This window comes from Chinchilla lanigera, unplaced genomic scaffold (assembly GCF_000276665.1).
Source record: "Chinchilla lanigera isolate Chin_1 unplaced genomic scaffold, ChiLan1.0 scaffold00001, whole genome shotgun sequence".
NCBI classification, from domain to species: Eukaryota; Metazoa; Chordata; class Mammalia; order Rodentia; family Chinchillidae; genus Chinchilla; species Chinchilla lanigera.
The window spans coordinates 13,410,584-13,428,282 of NW_004955402.1; the positions used below are offsets into that span (position 1 = coordinate 13,410,584).

The 17,699-nt window shown below is 38.0% G+C and overlaps 1 protein-coding gene across 1 annotated transcript in view; it reads right to left on the reverse strand.

Annotated features, from left to right (window-relative positions):
• Znf521 (zinc finger protein 521) overlaps positions 1-17,699 on the reverse strand; it is a 270,519-nt gene that overhangs the window by 110,914 nt on the left and 141,906 nt on the right. The window contains exon 4 of the mRNA XM_005372725.2: positions 16,498-16,582. Within this exon, the coding sequence (XP_005372782.1) occupies positions 16,498-16,582 (85 nt within the window). The remainder of the gene's footprint in view (positions 1-16,497; positions 16,583-17,699) is intronic.

The window sequence follows — 17,699 nt, forward strand, 5'->3', positions numbered from 1 at the left end:
ATGGCATAAATTGTACTGTCCAGCTGCATATAGTTATGTCAATGCCTTTTGCATAGTTAAATGAATGCCGAATAATATGTGACCCTCTTTACAATCTTCTTGGACTGAATTTGGGTATGGACACCTACAGAGTCTTATAGAAATGCTGGAGTTTTCTAAGCCATTTCCCATTTTGACAGGAATTAGATAACATGTGTTATTAGAATATGTCTTTGGCACACATGTTTTCATACACTGCAGGTGTGTGACTCCGGATTCTAAACATCATTCAGAGCGAAGCTATTGTTATTTAAATCTATCAACTCATTTTTCAAAAAGATATGAACCTAACCACTTGCTACCTTGCAGAACCATGAACACTCCTACGCTGTATGTTCCTACATTAGTACTTATATACAGCTGTGTCCTACACTCACGTCTATTTACACTGAACTTATCCATTTTTATCACTTCATTGCCTATTTCCTGCTATTTCCAAAGAATTCTGAACTTAGCTCTAGCTCTTTAAAGTAGTTGGTTTTAGTGCAAGAAAATAAGTAGGCTAAAGCCTTACTTAATATTTGTAATGGACAGGTCATATTTTATCTAAACCAAAGTCAAATTTCATTGCCCAGAAAATGGCATTAATATTGGCCGTGATGCAATGAAAGCAAAGCAATTGCTAAGAGCTCTTCAATTTGGGCTCCTAAACTGAGCAACCTGGGCACATACCAAGAGATGTACACTGCACTGGTTAAGAGTGATGAAGAAAGGCTCTGGAGAAAGTGAGTTGGTCTCCTTACACTAAGGCACGCTAGTGGATGTCTGTGGGTATTGGCTGTGCAAGCCTTGTTTCCTCCTCTGTATAAGAGTAATGATGACAATTTCGTATCATGGTCCAGAAGGACACACGACTGATACCTGTTCAAGTGAAATATCTAGACTTCTCTAGACCTGTTGGTTCAAGTTTTGGTTCTTACCAAAAACAAACCAACCCCAAACCCTTTGAAACGTAGTTCTTATGAATTATGCATCTATACACTATCATTTATCAATCAAGGATCAAAAGAGAGGTAGACTTAAGGTTGAGATAGTATCTTATAGTATTTTACAAACTTGGTGATGGTGTGTGTGTGTGTGTGTGTGTGCGCGTGCATTATACATTTAACAAAATCAAGTTTCATATACAGAACTGTCCTGGAATTCTGAGAGTACAAGTTTGTTATTCTGAGCCATTTGATTAAATTTAACCACAGGAAACTCTTCCAAGTCCTAATGAAGCAGCAATTACATCTAAAAAGGGAGCCAAGCCAAAAAACATCCTTTTCCAATATCTCTCTTTCAAACATCAGACTGCAATATAAGCTCCATGGTTTTCATTTCACTTTAGTACCAGCTCTCTTAGCTGTTGGAAACACGTTAAACACAAGATAGGGAGCAGTGCGGCAGTGAGTCTGGGGTGGAAGGGGTTGGCAGTGGGTACAGGCTTCACACAGATGTGAACACATGCGCGCATACACACACATGTGCACACCATACACCTTAATACACAAAGAAAGACAAGTCAGTCATAACATTTTAAGACTTCAATATACTTCAAATTGTACTTTATAATATTATATAATATAGTACAGGACACAGAATTTATAACACGAGCTTTTGGAGAAAGTTAAAATTACTGCTTCATTTAGACATAATGCTCTTGGTTGGCCTCTAAAAATAATTGTACTGGGAAGATTATTCTTCTTTCAAAAATATGCTGTATTATTCAACGTATTATAACTAGGGTAAATTAAATTGTTTTGGTAATTAAAGAAGTTACGGTTATCTCAAACAAGCTGGACATAGCATGCAACAGTGCAGTATTTTCAGGCTTTCAGCATCACATTTATCCCATGCGACGGTGCAGTTCAGCATAATAATGCAGTGGCCTGGGACACGGGAGCCAGAGAAATAATGTCAAAAGCAATTCTTCACATTTGGATCTCACCACATCAAGTGCAAATAGTGAACTTAAACATGAAAATGCAATTTACTCCTCCTAAAGTATACATTTTTATCTCTTACAAAAAAACCCCTCTCGTTCATTTCCAACGCCTCAAGGTAAAGAGGATGGCATCTATCATAGGTGCGGAGAATGTCTGAAGGATTTAGAAGCAATCTTTTCATAATGCTTCTTTGGGCAAGGAAGTGGAGTTATGAGTTACTCAAAATTCATGAAGATTATTAAGTTTACATCCTGGCAGAAGATCTGCCACTGCTGTCTGCCCCGACTCTGCTGTCAGCATTCCAGTCCCAAACTACGGGGGATCTGTCTCCGGTTCAGGACATTCATTCATTTTGGGGCATTAGTGCTCTGCTGCATAACAGAGAGGTTCTGTCGCATTCAAAACAAAACACAATCACCACCAAACAAATGGCTTGCGATGGAATCAGCCTGCAGTTTCTGCACTGAATTCACGGCGCTCCATCTATCCATATTCCTTCATGGAAGGGATTTTAACAGGTAAGTAAGTTCCTATTTCAGCAAGTTTCCTCCAGATTATCAGCTTGTGTGTCTGTGCCTGCTGGGCTATGTGAATGATTACCCTATCCCCTAAAGCCCTCGTGGAGGACTCACCCTGCACCCACGGCCGCGCCTCCTCCCGAACAACAGTCAGCTTTCCTGCTTGATGAATTTCAGCCTTACAGCTCATCTAAAAGGAGCCTATGGGCTTCATGTTTTCCCTTCCTTCTCCTCGCTTAAGTCTGTGGAAAGTTATGAAACATATTTTTCTAGTCTTCCCAAGAGCAAGGCCAGGTTCACAATTTGACCTCAGAAATGCAGCAGTCCTGCAAAGCCAGACAGCCTGACAGAAGTGTGTATTAGCAGTCTTCGCCTGGCCTACACAAACCATAACATGGAGCGTGGAGCAGTGTTACTTATGGGAAATGACAAGCAATAGATGAGTGTGGGGAGAATAATGGGATTTAATCACATCAAAACATCACAGGCACACAGCTCCCTTTTAGCAAGCCACCCGCTACAGGTGAGGGCACCGCCTCCTGATGAGACGAACCACCTACAGTGTCTCTGGAGCTGCCTCCCAGCCCTTTTCATCAGGTTAAGTTATAGGATCCTCAATACACCCGGAACTCTTCAGCTCCATCAAGTCAATACCACCCCCTCCTCGGGGAATGATTTTTTAAGCAAACATTCAAAAATATCTGTGCTCCAGATAGAAGTCTTCTATGTGTGAGGAATGATCCCAGGAACAGTTCAGGCTCCTAGGAAAGACTGTCACAGACTAATTAAGGACACTGCTGCCGACAAAGGAAGGCTGACCCTGCAGTCTTATTTACAGGGTTTCCAGCCAGAGGGCTGGGAAATGGAGCCCCAGTGGGGGCATTTCTCTCCGCAACCCAAGGGCACCTGCATTAAGGAAAGGGGTGTAAATGAATCCCTTTGTTGAGGGACTGAAGGAAGAGGAGACACAAACACTTCAATTATCTTGGCATGGAACACACGTGCTGACCCTCTTGCATGCAACATCACGATATACACTTACCTCTGATTTATCTAATACGATTATTTTTTGCACTCTACTACACAGTCAATTAGAAGGAGGGCATTTTGAGGGAACAGCGATAAGCTCTTTAGACAGAAGGTAGTGATTCAAAAATTGCAAAACTTCAGCTTTCAAAAATAGCCTAAGTGACCTCTTGCAGTACTCTGACCACTCCACAGCAAGCAGGAGGCAACCCCTGTGAAGAGCGAATTCTGGCAAAGTTCTCTCTTCACAGATGATGCACAGCTTAAGCTATAATGAGTTTTTGGGTTACAAATGCTGAACACATTAATATTCCTTGATGATAATTATCACAGTATAAGCACCTTTCCCAATGTGAGTAGCATAAAGCAACTGAAGCAGCATTTTTACTACATTTGAAACAAGCTGGAAAATGGGATTTTCTACTCTCATAACCTGAGGTCAACATACATCAAGCACTGCATATTAAACACGCCTATATGTAAAGTCCATTTCACTGTCCTTTCCTTCTGCTTCCTGTACACCTAAAGCTCTCTCCTTTACCATCCTCTCTTATGAAATTCTTGATTTGAATGCATGTGATATACATAATCTGAAAGCAAAATGTATTTCCACACCATCATAGTGAATCTTATGTTTCTTCTTATGAGAATACAAATAGCAAATAAGAATAGGAAGCCATGTTTTACAGATGAGATGTATCTCTGTGCAGTCTGAATGAATACTGTGGTCACTGGCAGCACATAAAACAAGACAAGGATTGAGAGTCTAACAAGTAGGCTCTGAGACAAACCAAACGCATATTATATAGAGAGCTGAGCAAAACACCAGCCTTTATCCTTACACCTTCAAAACTAGTAATACTAGTAAGCACTGAAGAAGTGACATGTGAATTCTAACCCAACACAATGATAATGAAGTCACTGTTATATCTACGGGCAATGTTTCCACAGCAGGCTCTATGAAAGCAATTTTAATTCCAAATTAAAAGAATTATTGTTACTGAGATAATAACTATCAAATATTATAAGATAAAAAGGCAAAAAATGATCCACTATGCATCATATCAGTGTGTACAATGATTTCTAATATTCAGTATTCACCACAGCAAACCCAAATTCAAACTGAGAAGATTTAAGGCGCCACCTCCATCTTTATTTGCTAATATGGACTGAACGGACGAACATTGATTTTCCCTCATTTCTCTTTCATCCTCTCTCCCCATAAGTGAAAAAAATATTATAAAGCTCAGCTGAGAACGCTGAAGATAATCACAATTGAGGTCTTCTTTTAAACATCATAATGTCATTTTTATACACTATGCCAACACTCCCAAACAGCGCTTTTGACTTAATCATGGCAGAAACGAAAGCCAGTTGGTTACCCTTAATCCAAAGAATGTGAATTGATTCAGGTTTTGGTAGGAACGAATGTGCTAACCTCATTTGTACCACAATACCCGACACTTCATTTAGAAACTACACCACACTACAACCTGCTTCAAGTTCCCTAACATCATTTTTACTTATGCGTTGCAAAAATGTCTTAAAATCCCATTTGAATAGATGGTAGGGTTATGAGAGAACCTTTACTAAATATTTAACAGCACTATCGGCTTATTAAATACTATAATGTGAGAGCCATGAAAGCATGATATACAGCGCTTGCCTTTTTTAAAGTTAATGCTTGCGCTCATTTTGAGCACTCCACAAGCCCATTCATCAGTAGAACCGAAGCATTTTAAAAAGTCCTCATTTACCAGCAGATAAATGTGGTTAGAGAACCTTTTTAGTGAAGAAATGACTGAAAACCTATTTGGATTTACTGTGCAAAATTTGCGTTACTGTGGCTAGAAAACAAAAAAATTCACAAAACATTTAAAAGGCCATTTTGAAATAATGTTAGAGCTCAAGCTTGGAAAGATAAGAAAAGAGGGTATATTTCTGATGCACCAGAATATAAATACACCACAACAAGACAACAGATTCACAGACAGCTGATAAAGTCTCTCTATTCATCAAATCTGGAAGTGATCTCTTAAATACGTGTCATGTAATGAGACAACCCATGGAGACTATTGCTTCTGACCATGACGTGCTTGATGAGTGACTTCATTTGCAACTACTCCTAATTGATTTCTTTAAAATTAGCTAATATTATTTTTACATACATTATGTTAAGATACTGTATTACTAACCCTACACCTTTAAAAAGTTAATCATAATTCTTCAATCTTTTACAGTGGGTAGAAAGCAAAAATTCTTTCTGAAAAGATGTTTCTCTTCTCAGAGAGGTATAATAGAGCCTAATTTAAAGCAACCTTACTTCCTGCTGGTGGCCTGTAGAGTGAGCATTTATTCAGTAAACATTGTAACAATGATTATCTGTCCTTCCAGTTCTCGGTGGAGACTCTTGCTTTTGAAAATGTCTTGTGGTGACTTACTAAATTCAAGCTATTTCAATTAGTATTACTGCACATTAAAAATTAATTGCATTACTGAGTGGATTAAGGTTTAAATTTCAATTCTACAGTATGTGCAGTAGAAATGACAGCTAAAAATCAATGCTCTCTGGCCCACTATCGGAAGTGTATACGGTCAAATAGCGTGGGACTGGCGTCATGGCCAAGCAGTTTTAAAAGACTTGATAGTTCAATTGAAGGTATGTCAGTTCTAATTCTAGATTTTAGTTTGAATGCTGCACAGTAGCCCAGCCTTACAGGAAGAAAAACAGAACAACAGCTGTACTAACAATTGAAAAAAAAAAAAAGGACACAGGTACTACCATTATGACAGCAAGGAGACTGACGGCCACCCCAAATTCACATGTGATTATCTCCCCAGTCAAAAACCTCATTCACAATTCCATTCAGTAAGAACACAAGATCTCTGACTTCAAACTCTATTAGTTACTGGTTGAATATGGTTGGGACCAGAAAAAAGACGAATTTGTGAAGAGAAAAACTACTAATGTACACATTATTTGTGTTTGTATGTTTTAAGGAAACCCAAGAAAATAATGAAAATATAGGGGCTGGGGATTTAGCTCAGTGGCAAAAGCGCCTGCCTGGCAAGCCCAAGGTCGTGAGTTCGGTTCCTGGTACCGGAGAAAAAAAACAACAAAAAAAAGAAAATATTGAAAATATAAACCCTGCCTTTAAGTGGTAATCCCATCTAGATCCTTTTTGTAAATTCTTAAATCCATTTAAAAGGAAGGAACAAATGTAATCGCCATCTTGACTATAGATTCATAACTTCTGTATAAGATGTAGGCAAAGAAATGTGTCCTCCTTCTTTACAATTTATTATTTTGAGAAGATGATGAAGTGGAATCCTACAAAATGAAGTCGAGTGGCATTGTTAATGAACTGAAAAGCCACCTAGGATAGCTGCAGTGGGGGATGGGGTGGTGATCGGTATGCGCCTAAGAGAAAACAAAAGATGTCTGCGCCATTCCTCAAGAACCCCTCTGTAGTGCACTGGTGGCCAACAGCAAGTTTGGCAGCAAGGGAGTAAAGAAGATGGGAAGTAATAATAACAATAAAAAGAATAATCTGGTGCAAATGGACCCCAAGGTGTAGTAGTCATCCCTGTGCAACAATCACCCTTCACTGCAATTTACTGATGTTGCTTCATTACAATACAGCATACAAAGGGAATAGCCCAAGTGCACTCCTGAAGCCACACAGCTAGACGCAGCTCAGGCTAGCCCAGTGGCACTGCGACAGGGGTAAACAGATGTGGAAAAAACCCGAATAGAGGCGCAATCTCTACACAGCATGGCGATAAATCTTGGTGGAAAGAGAAGAAAAAGTAGCAGGTAAAAAGTGAAATAGCAAAAGGAATCCAAATTAACCTGTTTTAAAACATCCTTCTAAGGCGTAACAACTTGTGGCTTTGCTAAAAGGAAAAGATGAAGAATATGACATTTCCTGTTCAGAAGATATACACAGGCTCTCTGTTTTCCTCTCTTATCTTCCATGAAATGAATCGTTTCAGGTGAACATTCACACGGCAAATTCAGGGTCAAATTATTTAAAAGAGAAAATGATTGATTGTCTAATTCTTGCCTTCGGAAGTTGGAAGTCTTACTTTTCACTCAGCGCTCAGAAGATGCTGAAGCAATGTGTTAAGGGGGAGAAAAGAGATTCTTTCCTCACCAAGGATCATTGAGTATGTCATTGGTTAATTCTTGCTCTATGCTCCTCATTAGCATTACTCTCAAGTTTCTGGTTATCATATCCGAAATATTAAGACATAATAACTACGAAGGTGCAGATAATTGGATATTAACCAGAACATACTTGACTGGGCAGGAGGTAGAGCCCTGCTTAAACTAATCCTGAAATATATTAATCACCAATTAATGAAAGGGTTTCAGATTCATTTTCTATTATAGAACACCTCCGAGTATCTAAGCTTTTTCTAACAAAATGACTTGGAATAACAGGGTAGAAGCAAGAAATACAGCCATCCGATGCAGGCTGGAATTAATTCTTTATAGCCTGTTGTCAGGTAATTCTGAAAACTATAGTGAAAGCCTTGATCACTCTCCCTTATAAAGTCTAAGGAAGCGGGGACACTTTTCAAAGTTCAGTGGCCCCTGTTTAAATTCCAAATGTATCTCTTTTTGATGGCAGAACCATGGCTGAATAGTTCATCAGAGTACTGTCATATCGCTAAGTCCTCCAGCCTAGCAAGTACTCTAGACCTTTAAATTGACAACACATGTATTCTCAAAATAGAAGGCCAAGCGAAGGCCGCCCAGAGAAGCGTAGTGAAGACACACTTTCCACACAGCAAACAGGAAGTGGGTCTCCGCAGAGGAACTTACTACCTACCTCTTTACCACCGGAAACCACTTACTTACATGGAAATAAAGTAATGCAAAAGGAAAAGGGAAACAACACACAGAAAAACACAGAGAAAGAAGCTCATAGTTCTGTATGTTCCAAGAGGCTGTGAGATTGGGTCCAACTTGTCTTATTTTATTAGTTTGATTTTAAAAGCCCCACTAAGCTTCCTGGAAAATTTCTACATGCATTTGTGTTCAAGGCATTGCTTCAAAAATGCCACTCAACATAAAGAAAAGGAAAAGAACATTTTTAAGTACATTATTCTCACAGAGGGATTCTAATATCTTTTCATTCTTTAAAGGTCGAGCTTCCAAATAGTCTGAAAAAGACATTTTTATGCCCAAGAAAACAGGGTGTTTGTATTAATGCACTATAAGTGAGGAATTGAAATGACACCATTTCTTGGCGTTTCCTGGCTTTAGGCTCTGAATTTGATGGAAAGAGTAGGAAAACTCTTGTTTTCTCCAGGTTTTTTTTTTTTTCATTCTGCTGTGTGTTGACTTTAATTTTAATAACTCTTAAATAAGCACTCACAGCAGATGAACTCAGATATGCTGGCAAGCAGGCCCTTTTATCAACAATTTTGCCATAGAAATACACAAACATTTCAATGGCTCTTCATTAGCAAACAAATCAACAAGTGATATTTTAATGCATGACTTTATTCCATCTCTGTGGGGACTGCAGTTGAGAGTGTGATGTACAGTACAGAGAAAGGAATCATCAGCCACAGAGTCCCAGGGCTCTCTCCATTGAGGACTTCGCAGCCTCTGCTTAAAGAGTGCATTTAATTGACTGATAGACAGTAGCTTCTTTGTTCGCAGAAGACAGCGAAGTAATGGCAGCTTGAAAATCGTACCATCTACAGGGTCTCCTGAGACTAGTAACAGGGGGATATGTGTCAGGAATAAATAAATAATCTAATTATTAAGCCACTTCCTGTCAAGTTAACTCCAATTTGTTGGCTTTTGAAGGCAACAAAACGAGGCATTTTTCCTCATTATGCTTCTCTTTTTATACCAGTGGTAATCACAGGCGGATTAAAGGGTGCCTGATTGGTTTTTTTGTCAAGGAACTGAGAAGCAGCCAACAGTACAGAAAAACAGAGTTGGGGTTAGAAGAAATTTCATGCTTGTCTCCTTTCCAGCTCCCTAACAGCCCACACGGCTGCCCCATACAGAGCCGCCAGCTGTACAGCAAATGTGTGCCCCTCCGACTGAGGCCTACCGGGCCGAGAGCTGTGAGATACCTTGCCATCTTGGCAGGTAGCTACTGCTGTCATAGGCATAATTCTAAAGGTGACCTACGAAACCCCGTCAGCTCACCAAATGCAACAATATGAGCAGCTGAAGTTCGACACCCACTCTCCATATTGGCTCCCTCTCCTTTGTTTACTGCTATTAATGGCCCTTCAACTAGGAAAAAACCTATGGAAATAGGTCATCGGAGACCTTTCCTTCACATGTGCGTAAAGGGATCCAGTAGAAATAGGTCACAGTCTCTCTGTGTGTACGGGCACGGTGTGTGTGGTGGGGCGAGGAGAGAGGACTCTTTTTATTTATTGCTGGGGACTTTCTGTGCCCTCCATTCAGAAATGTCCTGCAAACTTCATTCAGAAGCAGATACCCACACCTGATAATAAACATATCAGTGAAGGAAAACTGGATACAGTGGTGGCATATTCTAAAGAAGTCAAGAATGAGGACAGAATGAGACCAGGAGCCCCACCATTGTGTTGCAGGCAGTCAAGTGGCACTATCCATCTGGTGCAGCCTCTCTGCCTTTCTAGCGTCCCTGTACAGAGCCTAGGAGCACAGGCTGGCATCCAGTAAACTTCCTTGAGAGCAGCATTCTTCTGAAGGCTCTTTCAAGGAAGCATGTTTTAAAAAAGCAACAAAAAACTGAATCTTGGATCTGTCTATGGGCTCAGCCAGAATCCTCAGCCTCACAGAAAATTACCATCACAAGAAATGTCTAATAGCCTTTCTTTGGGGCTTGTAAATTAGGAACTACACTAAGTGCCAGTATTTTTTCACTCTTGTAAATCAAAGTTGCTAGACAGAAGCTGAAACACACACAAGGATAAACATCCTGATTTGCCTTTTAATTGTTGAACACAGAAATTAGGAGACAGACCCGAAGATTTGCATCCTAAATTGCTCACAAAACAAGAATCCAAACATCCAAGAAGAGCTCTTGAAAACTCTGCCTTCCTCCAAAAAGTCTTTCTCCTTTTCTATTAAACTGTCTTTGTTTTTAGGGAGGCTGATCATAGACGAGGCTCGGTAAGTTCCTGTGGCCCTCTTTGTACCCCATAAACAGTGGAGCTATGTTATATTTATGCCTGCGGATGTCCTTTCTGAATACATCTTGAATTTTTGTTAAATTGCGCAGATAATTAAACCCTCTTCATATTTACAGTCTGCTTCATTGGTACCATGAATTCTGTTTTCAGTTACTGTCTGCAAATTCCCTCTCTGAACAATTTCATACTAAGCAATAACACTTCATTTTACATAAGTTTTATCTGATGTCCCCATACAGAGCTGCCAGCTGTACAGCAAATGTGTGGTTCTCAAACTGAGGCCTACCAGGCCACAGGCTCCATCCTGAGATCTATCAGGCACCTTGCTGTCATTGGCAAGCTTTCCCTGCTATCACTGTGACCATCGCTCCGCACTGCACACAACTTAAAATCATCTGATTATTAGAATTTGTGGCCCACACTCCATTTTATCCTTTATTTAATCTATCCCCAGATCACACATTTGTTTAAATGTTTTGGCTGGTTTACAAATCATGCAGCCATCTGCACAGTAGGTGTGACACCATTTTTTAGACAAAAGTTACGTTGCAAACAAAGATAAAGTCATTTGAAATGCTTTGGTGTTTGTTATTCTGCCTGGTTCACTTGGACCAACTCTAAGAAATAAATAGAATTATCTGTGTAAATCGATGAACATCTATGAAAAACAACACCCAGCAGAATGCCGAGCTTGCTCCATTACCTACGTTAATATCATGACAGCTGAGGAGAGATGACCTGGCCCACTTCTCATCTCTCCTGTACAGATGGCTATTAAAGAGAAAGTATCCCTTTTGTATGGTCCATGTAGAAACCCTTTATGGGCTTTTCAAATAAGCCAGCATTGCCCACATGAGGGTAGCTTTCTGTTACCATTAAACTGCCCAGATTTCATCTTTTTTAATCCAGCTCTTGATAAAATAAGCCAGTATTTTATCATATTTAACACCAAATGCTTGTTTCTTAATTCACTGAATTTTTAAGCAATCAAAGATGCTTTTTTTAACAACAAAAAAATCCCCCAAAACTCAATAGTCTTCTCATTTAGAATGAATATAAATCAAGGTTCCAAAGAATCTCAATGATTTTGAAATTCTTAGGATAGTGTGGTTATGCACACATATATATGCACATATACATGCTCATATATAGATATGGGCATTATTGTGGGTTTATTTCTATGCATTCTTTTAAAAATACTCAGTGAAAGCAGAGTGAAAAAGCAATACAGCCATTTATCCTCCCATGTGGAGATTTGGATCTTTGGCTATTTGCCCTTAAGACGTGAGATCCAAATCCATTCTAGACCCCAAATACTAGCTTTTGTCTATTCTAAAGTAGGCGCACTCACACTGAAATGTTTCAAAGCTGATACTGAATGTCGCAAAACTATAGTGAAGATTAGTCACAAAGTAGGCCTCCTCTAAGGCAAAGAAAGGGAAAGAGTCCCATTTGTGATTCTGGGAATTTAAAATATTGCAGATTACATGAATGCCACTGGCCACAAGAACAGACTAAAGTTTCACTGCCCCAGTCTAAACTGATTTTTGCATTCTTTTTGTCTTCACATCACTGAAACGTCATGCTCTGTAGAAGCGTTGTCCTTTCACAGCCTATTAAAAGTTATAATTATTTAGAAAACACTGAATATTAGAGATCTGAATAACAGCATCTTTGCACAACTGTTTTTGTTCTAGCTATCACTTACAACCCCAAATTCTAGTTTTGCTTTTCTAAGAGATAAATATATTTGTTTCTTTAAAATGTTTTCACATCATCCTTGAACTGTCCCGGCTTTGTTCATTAGTTATTATTTCTGAATTTTTCTTACTTTTTTCATGAAACAGGTTATTTTGACACCTTACATACAATTTGGTCACTGTGACACTGATCTTTTGAACCATATAAAAACATGAAAAGATGAGTGAAATTGAAAATCCATTTCTAATTAGATTCTTCAAAGTCATTGTTAGGTAACTGATTTGCACCCACTCCATTCCCTCCATATTCTCTGTCCGTGAACTTTGGGAGGGAGGGCTGAGAATGGCCAGGGCTACACTCGTCTTCCAAAGTCCACAGTTACAGTAATCAGTTCCAAGGATAATGGCCTTTCTCCCCTTTGATCATTTCTTTGTTGAGCGGCCTGGCCTTCCACAGCAAGCATTCTGCTGGTTGTCTATCACCAGCCACTTACAATTTGCTCACTATGTTTCATCAGACAGTTGTTTGGGGCTGTTTGGAACACATTTGTCTCTTTGGGGATTTATGCGCTAGTTGCAATGCCAACCTCCATAGTGAACGAAATTTCTTTCTAACTAAAATAGATAATTAGAGACTGGTAATTATTGGTCAAGAATTATCAGAGTGAAAAAATTAAGCTTCTCATAAATAGTTCTTGGCAATGTCATCTCTTTATATTATCTCATGCCTAACAGCCTTTTATTCTGAGCACTTACAAATTTACTCTACTGCTGTTGAGCCCCATAATTTTATATGAGGCAGTCCCTTTGCTGGATTAAATACGTTTAGATTCTCTGGTTTCATCTCTATTGTTGCTAATCCATATCAAATAATAATAATAATAGAAACCTCAAAGAGAAAAGCCACAATAAATATTTACCATGCTGATAAAAAGAGAAAGATGAATATAATTAAAGGACATAATAGCCAATGGTTTCCTTTTGTATTTTCAGGTTAAAACCAATGTAAATCATGTGAAATGAAAAAATGAAGACAAGAAAAATTTTCTTATCTGCACAGACATTAAAAGGTGTAAATCTTTTCCCTAAGGAAAGCTATTAAAATGTTTTGTAGCTCTGTGTTTGTGTATGTGATAGTCACTGGTCTGATTTCTTACTGAAACTGTGTTGTGGAGAGTAAAGTTCTGTTTTTACCTTAATAGACATAAGTCAAATACCTGATGCATTTTTGTTCAGTAATTTTTCCTGCGACTCAGGCCATGTGTCCACACCTAGCCACAAAATAATGCTTACACAGAGTACCTCCCATATGGTAGAAGCACTGGTTTTTCATTCACAAGAGCCACTCCCAAACTCAGAGCCTGAAACCAGCACATTCAGAAAGAAATTTAGAAGTTGCCTGAAATTGCTTTAAAATATATACACCCCACAGAAACAAATGCAAATGATTTGGTTAAAGAAGAAATTTTAAGTGATACCTCACTGGGTCATCCTGCAGATCTTGTTTTCCATCAGGTGACATAATCCTTCCTCTAGACTGATTGAAATATAAAACAAAATCTGTAAAAACACTATCTACCCTCTTAACAAAAAGAGTAAGAGGCTTTTGAGATAGGCCCTAATCCCCCTTCCCCTGCTAAATGTCTAGTTGAGATTATTTTTTGATTAGACAGAAAACACACACAGATACAAAACCTAAAAATACCTACCCTCGATGGAGGTATTTCAGCCAACAGACTAACGCTGCCTGCCTCATTTGAAAGACTAAGTATCACACTGGGATGTTACAAAAGGATATCTTAGCTTTTGTGACACCCTCCTGTTTCTCGTTCTCTCTCTCTAGATATTAACAAGGCAAGTGGGGTTTAAGAACTTGGATGCATGGTCAACAGAACAATTAAATGGATGCTATTCATTTGTTTAGGCCTCAAGTGCAAGAGAATGCCATATTTTATTATTAAAAATAGCATGAATATTAAATAGCCAGGCCTTCTGCGAGGAGTGGAATATGTTGCTCTGATAGAAGGTGAATGTTAAATGCTCAGATCCCAAGAGGAAGTAAGTGTCATATTAACACACCAGAACATGGCGGGGGAGGCCTTGGGAAAGCACTAATGATGCAAGGAATGTAAGATAAATACAAAGAGAAGGGTTTAAGGCAATTCAAACAAAGAAAGGCCAGGGCAAAGTGATGAAGGCTATGAGCCAAATGGTACTAAAATAGGAAAATTAAGAAATCCTCTTGGGCTTAATATTTACTTCAGACCCTACATGTGCAGAAGAACATTAATATTGTATAGAACATATACTCAACTCATTCACCTGGGTACTGGGATAAATAATAATTCTAGAAGCAAAACCACTAACATTGAATAGAGCTAGCCAGAAGCAACTCACACTAAATTTTACTAAATTTTTCCATTAGCTGCAAAATGTCACTCAAATCCATCTCAAACCATAGCACCAGCAGAATCATGAATGATCACCACCAACAGACAATACTCAAAGACAATGAAAGGGGGAAAACTGACCTCTGTCATTGGCAAGAAGAGTTCATTTTTGGTACCCCCTCTCAACAAAAGCAGTTTTGAAAATTGGGGAATTTTTCAGAGCCCAAAACCACAGACAATCTGCATAGACGCCTTATGTGGCCATCCCATTACATGTCACCATTGCCCTCTGAATGCCTAGAAAGGCTGTCACTGTTATCCTGCCTCACAGAAGAACACGCTGTCCAATAGATATAAAAAATCACTAATACATTCATGCTTAGATCTGGAAACACAGAGACAAAGTGATCAGTAATTCAGCTCTTATGTATATGCTCCTTTTAACACAATTAAGCACTTGGTCTTTTATAAGCAATCATCTTCCTAAAGACCCATCATTCGAAAACTACAAAGTAGATCCTATTGAAAAACTATTAATCAATTTTCCAACATGCTTCTGAATTTATCTTCATTAATTTATGCAGAAACATAGGAAGTTTTATTATGGCTTGTTTTAATCATCAGTAATGACATACTGGAGCAATCCATCTGCTGAAGCATTCTTAGAACACTTCTGACCATCGTATAGTGAAACTTGTTTCCCCCTAAAAACCAACTAAGAGTCTAAAAGGTTGCACTTTCTTCCTGTCTTACACAGTTTCACAATAGGAGAGCATGATGTTAATTGAACTTTTAGAATAATATATCACCATTATTTATGGAATTATACCATGGTGTGAGTATGAAATAAACTCTCATACTATAAGAACACAAATGACTAAAAAAAGGCAGTACAAAGTAATAGCAATTGTCATTTTACTAGTAGAAAAAGATCTGCTTGACAAAGTTTAATTGGCTGGTAAAACTCTTAGTGTTATTACCAAGTGCTTATCAAATTAAAAAAATAGGGAGTATCCCCTGAAGAATTAAGGGATAATGGGACAATACGAATAAGTGAAAAAATTATCCTTTTAGTTCTAGCTTGTGTAATAAATGTAAAATCCTAAAAACACTGGCTCAGAAAGACTTCAGAAATCTTTCCCCAAACCACTTTTATAAAGATCTATGGAAAATTTGATGGGAAATAAAAAATGATGACTAAATTCTTTACATGATCTTTATGATCATGATTATTTCCAGGCTGTTGAAACCATTCATATAAAACTATTTTATGGCAATTTAAATTATTTATGTTTCCCTATCACAAAAACTCACCACTTTAGATTCTGATACAAAGATGCTTCAGCAACACACAGCAGTGCCATTATCATAACAGCATCTGAAATTAAAACCTGTCTAAAACTCTATGGAAAGCTCACATCCAGTTCATTAACCATTCCTGTTAGTTTTCAATAATGCAAAAATGATTAGAAGTTTAATTTGTTAATCACCTGTGTTTTGACTGGCAGTAGATATATAATCCTCCACAGAAGCCTAAACTAGCCTTTGCAGAAAATAAAACATGCTAATGCCTCTCAGGTCTAATAATAGGAATAACAAAAAAAAAATCAATCATACCTAGGTAATCCATTGAAGGGTGAACAATTAATTCATCTTTAACACTGTTTAATTATATAGGCACTGATGTACATGAGTAGGAAAGAAATGTATCTATAAGAACGTTGAGAGCTTTACTCACCAATCATGTGATTTGCAACATGAACCTGAATGTCCCATTCATTGTAGAAAACCATCTGACACTTGATGCACTGATAGGTCTTCTTCTGAGGAAACAAGTACAAATAGGATTACTTAGACATAGGCATTTCCTATTTCTTATTTCTTTTATTGTTTTCTATTTTTATATTTTAAAGAAAAAAGAATGAAAACATCCTAACAAACACACATACACTTAGAAAATAACACAAAAACAATACAATCAATACAGACTCTCAGACAAGGTGATAGGAAATTAACAATGGTTGGTGTATTACATATTGATATCCTCAATTTGGATACTCAGGTAAACAAATATAGACATGTAAGGTTGATCATACATTTAAACATTAACTGTTCATTTTATATATATATATATATATATATATATATTACTTTTTTTTTCCCTTCTTTCTTTTCTCTTTTCCCTCATCCCAGTTGTTATTTTTGGGGCTGGGGATTCAGCTCAGCAGCAAAGCGCCTGCCTGGCAAGCACAAGGTTGTGAGTTCGATTCCTGGTACCAGAAGAAAAACCAGTTGTTTGTTTTTTTTTAAACACCATTTTTATGGTATTTTCTCTGACATGCTGGTCTTATATACATTGTTAACTGGATTACTGTAAGACTGCTTAGGCAAAGGACCATGAGTTACAAAGTAAGACTGCAGCTTGAGCCCAACACTACACTTTATGTTGTAAACATTTGGAAGAAACAGAGACACTTCATTGTGCAATAATATATTTTAAAAAAATATTTCAACTCAAAGAACTTAGTATTTAAAACATTTCCAACACAGCCAGGCATGGTGGTACACACCTATAATTCTAGTATTCTGGAAGGCTGAGGCAGGAAGATTGCAAGTTTGACCTCAGTCTGGACGACTTGACAATTTAGCAAAACCTTGACTCAAAATAAAAAATAATAAAAGAACTGAGGATTTAGCTCTGTAAAGGTCTTGGGTTCAATCCTCAGTACTGGAAAAAAGTAACATACAGCTGAGTTTCAGAAATCAAAGTCTTTGAGGATCAGGCACAACTTCATTCTGACCAAAATAACTGTGTTGTTGCTTCTAGAGATCTAGGAGTAAAATGGCTAATACGTTAAGAGTCATGAAATCTATATAAAAGAGTCAGAGATTATAATTTGCAGCCAGTCTGAAATTTAGTTAACATTGTAGAAGTTACTA